Source organism: Mytilus californianus, unplaced genomic scaffold (genome assembly GCF_021869535.1).
Source record: "Mytilus californianus isolate M0D057914Y unplaced genomic scaffold, xbMytCali1.0.p SCAF_11, whole genome shotgun sequence".
Classification (NCBI taxonomy): domain Eukaryota; kingdom Metazoa; phylum Mollusca; class Bivalvia; order Mytilida; family Mytilidae; genus Mytilus; species Mytilus californianus.
Window position 1 is genome coordinate 53,647,030 of NW_026262593.1, and position 8,596 is coordinate 53,655,625.

At 33.4% G+C, this 8,596-nt stretch overlaps 1 protein-coding gene across 1 annotated transcript; it reads right to left on the minus strand.

Moving 5' to 3' along the window:
* Positions 1-4,402: 4,402 nt before the first annotated feature.
* LOC127721003 (uncharacterized) lies at positions 4,403-7,263 on the minus strand. The gene is made up of 2 exons (XM_052227714.1): positions 7,213-7,263; positions 4,403-6,197 (listed from the first exon to the last, which is right to left on the minus strand). Exon 2 carries the CDS (start codon positions 6,192-6,194, stop codon positions 4,500-4,502), a length of 1,695 nt encoding a protein of 564 aa, XP_052083674.1. The 5' UTR covers positions 6,195-6,197; positions 7,213-7,263; the 3' UTR covers positions 4,403-4,499.
* Positions 7,264-8,596: the final 1,333 nt, after the last annotated feature.

Below are 8,596 nucleotides of genomic sequence, written 5' to 3' on the forward strand. Positions count from 1 at the left end.
TATACATCATGGACTTTCCTAACTCTTGGCGAGGAGAATTTCTGATAAAAAATGTAAATACCGTCAAAGGCTTAGCTCCATATACACTATCACTCTGTGCCGTACTCTTCTTTGGATCAATGTGAAAAAATACAATTTATCAGGAAATTAGTATTCATATATAACTGTTCAAATTAATTGTTAACACTAGTTATTGACGAGTTATCTTCAGGCCCATATGTTATGCTCCCTTAACTCCAAAAAGCACGTCAAAGATGTCATGATGCAACTGTTTGCTGGAATATTTACACTTTTTACTTTCCAGTTATGTATGTGACAACCTGATCTCTCTTGAAAATCCCTACCAAACTTTACAGCCCAACTACGGAGTATTAAGCCATAAAAGAAAAAAGTAAAATCACAAAAATACCGAACTGCAAGGAAAATTGAATTCGGAAAGTCCCTTGTCAAATGGCAAAATCAAAAGCTCAAACAGACATAATAGCTAAAAATGTCAAAAATAGGGCTACAGCAGTCAACATTGTGTTATAATCTTAATAGCTACAAAAACAAACAAATATGTCAACAAAGAAAAACAAAATGGCTTATAGACAAAGCACATAAGCAAAAATGAAAGACAAGAATACAAAACATTACCACAGCACAACAACACATCGGAGGGAGGCGTAAGTCCCGCAAAAAGGATATTACCAAAAATGGACTAAACAGTAAAGGTTAATAAATTACAAAGACAAATAAAAGAACAGTATAACACGTAATTAAGATGATCAACAACGTCAGTATGTAGAATCTTCTTCAAGACCATCATGTAATATTTGCGAAGTTGATACGGAATATTTATCAACAAGGTCTTGGTATATTTACTTTTTTGACATATCTTTGGTTCATCAACTTTCTGCTCAGACACTACTGGTGACGTTTTATAAAGTTTGTGTAGCAGCTGCAGTAATTTTTTAATGCTAATATTAATGCCAGGACCTCTTCAAATCATATAGCTGACCAAATTTTGTTTTTCTTTTTTAACATTTTTGTCTGTTGGTAATTTTCTTTTTTTGCCATGGCGTTATCAGTTTATTTTCGACCTATGAGTTTGAAGTCACTTTGGTGTCTTTCGCCTCTAATAACTATTATTTTTGTATTCTCTAGCTTGCTCCGAGCTATAGATAATGGGCTTTTGGCACATGTGATTATAGTCATCCAGAGACATACATGTGATATACACATGTATATATTTATACACGTCTCTGAGTAATCATTTCTATTGGAAGTGCATAAACTATCGTGCAACTGAATTTATTTTTATTATCACTTGTACTATCTTCATCTAAAAACTTCAGAAATTCACTGAATAATATTAAGATAAAATATTTACATAAACATAAACATTTTATATTTACTCAAACGGACTAACGAAATTCAAGCATATAGACTTTTGGTCGGTTGTTTTTTGTTGGTAATTTTCTAGATAGGAAGCATCAACCACTCGTGAGAAACGTCAACTTTAATAAAATTAGCCAAATACTAGAAAAAATCAAACTGCATCGTTTTGTGTTTAGTGAAGAAAAAAAAACAGTTTTAGGATGCTAGTTAAATAAATATAAGGACTGGCTTACACACAAAGTAACCCAAATATGACCTTGACTTTTTATTTGTCATCACTAGCTTTGACCAGTTCTAGTGCGAGGAATTATATGCATTGAGCCTATCTTTCAATATTTTCAAGGATATTTATGAAATGTCTGTTCATAAATATCAAAGCTCACCTACTAATTTTGACAATATAACGGAAGTATAAACAACTGTCATACAAGGGAGGTTAAGCTAGTTATAAATCCAGCCTGGTTTAACCCACCAGTCCCTTCGGGAAATGCCTGTACCAAGTCAGGAATATGAAATTTGTTTTCCATTCGTTCTTTTGGTTGATTTATATAAAAAAATATATGTGGTATGATGGCCAATGAGACAACCCTTCACAAGAGGCCAAATGACACAGCAATTAACAACTATAGGTCACCGTACGGCTTTCAACCATGAATAGTCGGTCTGGCATTGATTTTGTCAGTTTTTATAGACTTACTCTTGTGAATTTACCTGGAGTTCGGTATTTTTGTTACTACTTTTTGTCGTGAATTTGAATGCCTCATGATTCATCAATATTGCTTAAAATTTACAAAAAATAAAACCTTCCCATCAAATTTGACTTAAGATGGTATTGAGCTTTCTTGTTAGCCATTTAATCTCACAATATCTTCATGCATCATGGGCTTTCCTAGCTGTTTCCTATGCCAAGTAAAGTGACTAATATCTGTAAACTGTACACTGCTATTTCAGGTTAGGTTGAAGGTTGGCGCTTGTTAAAACGTTTAAACCCGCTGCATTTGTTTGCACCTATCCTAAGTCAGGAACCTGTTGTTCAGTGGTTGTCGTTTGTAGATGTGGTTCATAAGTGTTTCTCGTTTCTCGTTTTTGTCGAGCCTTCCACTTTTGTCGAAAAAGCGAGACATAGCGATCCTACATTCCGTCGGCGTCGTCGTCGTCGTCGTCGTTGTCGTCGGCGGCGTCCACAAATATTCACTCTGTGGTTAAAGTTTTTGAAATTTTAATAACTTTCTTAAACTATCCTGGATTTCTACCAAACTTGGACAGAAGCTTGTTTATGATCATAAGATAATATTCAAAAGTAAATTTTGTAAAAAAAAAATTCCATTTTTTCCGTATTTTACTTATAAATGGACTTAGTTTTTCTGCCATGAAACATTACATTCACTCTGTAGTTAAAGTTTTTGAAATTTTAATAACTTTCTTAAACTATCCTGGATTTCTACCAAACTTGGAAAGAAGCTTGTTTATGATCAAAAGATAGTATCCAGAAGTAAATTTTGTAAAAAAGTAAAAAAAAAAATCCATTTTTTACGTATTTTACTTATAAATGGACTTAGTTTTTCTTCCAGTTAACATTACATACAGTCTGTACTTTAATTTTTTAAAACATTTATTAGATTCATAAACCATCCTGGATTTTTACCAAACTTTGACAGAAGCTACTTACAATCAAAAGATAGTATAGAGAGGAATATTTTTATTAATTTTTTTCCTCATTTTTGTTGAGCCTGCGATTAACAGCAAAAGTAAGCGAGACACTGGGTTCCGCGGAACCCTTACGAATTTTTCTAGTTTATATAGATTGGACCGTTGGTTTTCCTGATTGAATTGTTTTACACTAGTCATTGTGGGGCCCTTTATAGCTTGCTGTTCGGTGTGAGCCAAGGCTCTGTGTTGAAGGCCATACTTTGACCTATAATTGTTTACGTTTTACACATTATGACTTTCTCACTCATACCACATCTTCTTATTTCTATATAATAGATACAGAAAATCTGACACGACTTTAAATATTCTCCCCTTTTGTTTACTGCATTTGCTTTATGAATTCAAAATAGAATCTAACCTTTCAAAAATTTTAAGTAAAATCCCAGGCTCTAGCTTATAACATAAATAAAGGCAATAATAGTATAACGCTGTTCAATAGTCATAAATCGATTAAGCGAAAACAAATCCGGGTAACAAACCAGAACCGAGGGAAACACATCAACTATGAGAGAAACACAACGGAACAACAGAAACACTGAAGTGGTACAAAAACAAACGCCAACATACATAGAAACGGACTATTTGAAAACAATTGCCATATTCCTGGCTTACTAATAGTTTTGCCAGAGCGTACTAGAAATTAATGATATTGTGGGGACAATGTAGACTGATAGCCTAGATACGTTGATATCTAGAAGTTCTTATTCGCATACAACCTGATATCAGAGGCGTCGTCGGGAGATCAACTTTTTGGATTCGAGCGTCACTGATGAGTCTAAAAGTTTTAAAAGTTTAAAAGACAAACCGGCCGTCTGTCGTACAAATTATAAGCCTGGAATCTTTGGTGGGTTCTTTTTACTTATATTTATATTCATTATACGACATATAAGACGTTCGAAGACATGGTATAAAGAATGATAAAACATGTTTCATAATTGAGTTTCACCCATTCAGACACACACAATTCAAATTGTTAAAGAACAATTGCTGAAAAAAAAATGTGGCAAACGTCTGGATGATAAGTCCAAATACTTAAGCAATTAAGAAGTTAATTTGCCTCTTTAAGTATATCTTTACGTGTTTAAGTCATTGTCTCACCGACGTGTACTAAGTCTTGATGTTTCAATTTTTTGTTTTTGTTATTCTCATTAAAAGCAAGAATTTTATATTCAAATATGTTTTGCTATTAAATATCTTACAATCTATTTGATTATTGAAAACATTGACACGTAATGTTTCTTTTTTACATTCTGAGCAGCGAAACAGCTTTTGTTTTTAGTACATAATATTTACAATAGCAGTAAATAAAGTGTTTTTAAAAACCTGTCTTTGATCATTTATTATAAACAAATACATCTAGTTTTGATTACGAAAAAGTGTTGGATGTAAATAACAATTACGATTCTAGATCAAACAATGTCGTACCAGTCTACCGACCCATCATGACTATATAATAATAACCGTTTGTTACGTTTGTCAAAATGGACGGAAGATGGGGATCCGGATCTCCGTAACAGCTTCCGGGCATATTGCCCGTCGGGAGATACTAGAATGACGTCATACGAATTCGGGTCAATGGTTTTTGCAGAATCTGAGTAACCAACGACAAACACATTTCCACTGCTGTCAGGACCAAGACCGTGTGGCCGGCTAATGTTTTTGTCTTCAAATTTCCACAGTTCCTTTCCACGCATGTCACAACAGTGAACAGTTCCTACATCAGTATTTGTATAATAGAGTCTACTATTTGATGTCGTGAAGAATCGGACGCCATTAACGTTTATTGGAATTCTCTTCTGCACATTACCGGAAATATCCATTACTTGAATACCTTCGGTTTCTACGACAACGTAAATTTGGCCGCTCATATAGGAAATTCCTCTGCAAGGATAATTCGTCCGATATCGATTAGTTACGATTCCGTTGATTTTTGAAATATCGAGCATTTCAATGAATGACATTTTGTCATAGGTGACGGCAAACGTATAATAATTGATAGATGTAACATCAAACGGATGTGCAGAAACTGGTATGTTATTATAAAAGTTACCTTTTGAATCGTAAATACTTAGAACTTTCTTCGATGGTTCTGCAAATATCATTTGACCGTTTGATGAAGAGGTGCATCCTTTCATATATTCACCGGAATCTGATGGCGATTTTATTGTTTTTCGCAGATGTAATTTGACCCTCATGACAAATCTTGGCGGCGTACTTATTTTGCCAGCACGGGATTCCGAAAGTTTATGCTCATCGTCGCTAACTTTGTCCGGTTTATTCACCATTTCAACAATTCCAAATGATGTTATATCGGACACGAGCGCTTGGACTACTGGACTAACGCTTAATCTCAAATAAACATGTTTGATTCCACGGAGCATGTCGGAAGTATGTTTTTCGTCTATGGCATATCTTTTCCGAAGTTGTTGAGTCCCAAGAAATGTTTCAACATTTGTACTCAGGTGCTTTATTTGGATTGTTTTGTCCTTTAAATCATGGATCAATGTTTTCTCTCGATCTAGTTCTTTGAGACTTTCGTCAAGCTCAGCTTTTGTGCGTTCGTACACTTTGTTCAGTTCACCGAGCAAATTTTTCTGAATTTTGGTAATATGATCGTTTATCTTCTTTCTGAGAGCTTCCAATTCCGTTTCAATTTTCTTTTTCTGGTCTTTGATAGTGTTTAGATTTTTTGTTCTTGAAGTTATCAATTTCTGTAAAGTCCCTGATAATTCAGATACTTTTTTCTCTAGATCAGACAACTGGAAAGATGTTTTCGCATCTTTTGATGCTTCCTGAATAGTCTGCACACCATTGCATTTTGAATGGGTTTCCGGTTTACATTTATTACACGCGATATCATCATGGAACTTGCAGTAAATGTGAAATTTGGAATCATGGTCATGTTTGCAGATTTTATGCACAGTAAGTGCAAGTTTGTTGTATTTTTGAATTGAAATAAATTTATGATTAGAGTTACCAGATAAATGGGTGTATCTACATTTATGACAAAATGCTTTTTCGCATGTAATGCACCATGCATCTGCGTCTTTACTAACATGTCGTGTCTCGCAGTGGCAGCACGGTTTTGTATCTAGTGCTGACATTTTCTGAAAAAAAGAACATAGTAGCATTAACGGTACCAAATTAAATGCTCCAGATTGGCATTTCGACATTAAACGTCTCTTGAGTGATGCTCGAAGCCGAAATATTTGAAAATCCAAGACTTACTCAAAACATGAAGAACTTATAAATCAAAAAAGACGACAGTATAGCTAAACCCAGGCAAAGCATGAGGGTCTAGATGTGGTTTACAGAATAGAGAATAGTGGGCAAAAATACAGAAGAAAGGGCAAAATAAAGAAAGAATAGACAAAAATAGACAAAAAAAAAGAAAAGAAAATAAGAGCGTGTGCTAAAATATAAAGCAAAGAGATTGATTGGCAAACAAAATGAGGAATCTAGAAAAAGGCATAAAAAAGGAAAGGAATTAAGGACCTTTATCAGGATCCTAATAAACCAAAACGTTAGTTTATTTTTGTATGTATGTTAATGATAAACGGCAATTTATGTACAAATAGTTTCTCTTTCTTCTTGTTTTCTATCGCTTCAATTCAGACTAAAAAATATGTGGAAATAAAATACCGGAACCGGAAATGGATCAAGTTCCATGATAATAAAAAATAAAAAAGATGAAAGCAGATATACTATAGAAAATTAGCTTAATCAATAAAGACAAAAATCAGATAGAAACTGACTAACATAAGAGAGGTTATCGCCTAGTTGTGAATAGACATCCCCCCACCCTCCTCAGAAAAAAATTACTTTGAATCCGTCGTTAATTTATTTGGAAGCTAAGATTTAAGCTACCGAAACTGAATAGCATCTGTTTCAGAAACAAGTAAAATTAGATGTTCTATTTTTGATGTTTGAGTGCGTAATGAATTTGATTTATTTTTGTAAGATGTTGATACATGGCTTAGTGGTGTCGCTTTTAAAATGTTCTTTTCTTTCTTTCTTTCTTTCTTTTCAATCATTAACGAATATACATTTTTTTGGCGAATTCATCTCTTTTATGAATTATTAATACAAAATATATACATATATATATATATATATACTCACGCTTATTCCAGCCCGTAGATTAATATTATAACGCGGCTTAGATTTTAGTTCAAAAGATAGAGATCTCTTAAACTTTGGCAACAAATGTGTAACAGTAAATTAAATTTGTCACTCGTTTTGAAATAAAATATTTAAGACTAAATAAATTTGAATACATTTTGTCGTTCTATACTTGTAACGTATGAAAAGGCTAAACGGAGTTAGCTATGTCCATTTAAGTAAAACAATGACATTACAAAAAAAGTTAATCACCATGAAAGGACATTGACAAAAGACAATAGATCGTATTATCGTTATAATACATATCATGTTTTTCTCTTTTTACTACAACATATCTGAAGTTCTGGTTGAGTCGGCGGGAGCGGGAGTCCTGATTTCTGTTAATTCATTTTGCTATTTTTCTTTATTCTTTTATTTTACAGTCCTTTTTCTTTATTCTTTTTTTCTGCACGTTATTCTCTCTTCTTTATATTTAGCACACCATTATTATCTGTTCTTTTTTTTTTGCACATTACTCTCTTTTCTGTTAACCCTATCCAGACCCTCATATCAATTCGTGCTGATGTACTTTCAGATTATTACTAATCAGTTCCTATTTTTGGTTTAGAGCTATATCATACAAAAAAAGCACAGTTTTAACCTGATTGAAAGTCGGTCAAAAATCAAATAATTTAAATGAAGTAACGGTAACTAAATCGAATAGAATTGCATTCAAGCCAGATCCTGACCTAGACTATACTAACCATGAGAAGGAATTAAGCGACTAATCCATATACAACTTTCTATGTAATCAGTTGTGATCAACTAAGATTGAAAGCTTGAATTAAAACATCCATCGAAAGTTACCTTTAACTTGTTGAAAAATAAATTGGAACGGCGACACTAATCCAGAGCCGCGTCAAAAAGTATAAATCGTACAATTTTCGTCCATTTTCAGAAATAGAACATGAAGTGAAGCCTCTGTCAATTATTACCTAGTTATGTAAAACATGTTACATATTCGTACTTCATTTGATCTTTTAACATTTTTTATTCGAGCGTCACTGATGAGTTTGTGTAGACGAAATGCGCGTCTGCCGTATAAAAAAAGTATAAGCCTGCTATATTTGATGAACTTATTCAAAATGATTATGTTATGATAATTTTAGGGTTGACAATTTTAAGCAGCGTCAGCAATTTTTTTTTTACCTTGGAAGAAGATACACGTTGCGACATGTTTTCATATTCTAATAATTGCATTGCATAGAGGTTTCATGCGATTCCGTTATTTTGAGTGGCCGTGGAATTACAAAAGTTGTGTTTTCTTTCCGTTTAAAAAGCAACATCTACTATATATGTATGACTGCACATACTCTACAAGACAAAGCATACAAACAAACGAAAG

Bases quoted from the DNA above. Each gene is read 5' to 3' on its own strand.
- LOC127721003 (XM_052227714.1), bottom strand. From the start codon at position 6,194: ATGTCAGCACTAGATACAAAACCGTGCTGCCACTGCGAGACACGACAT.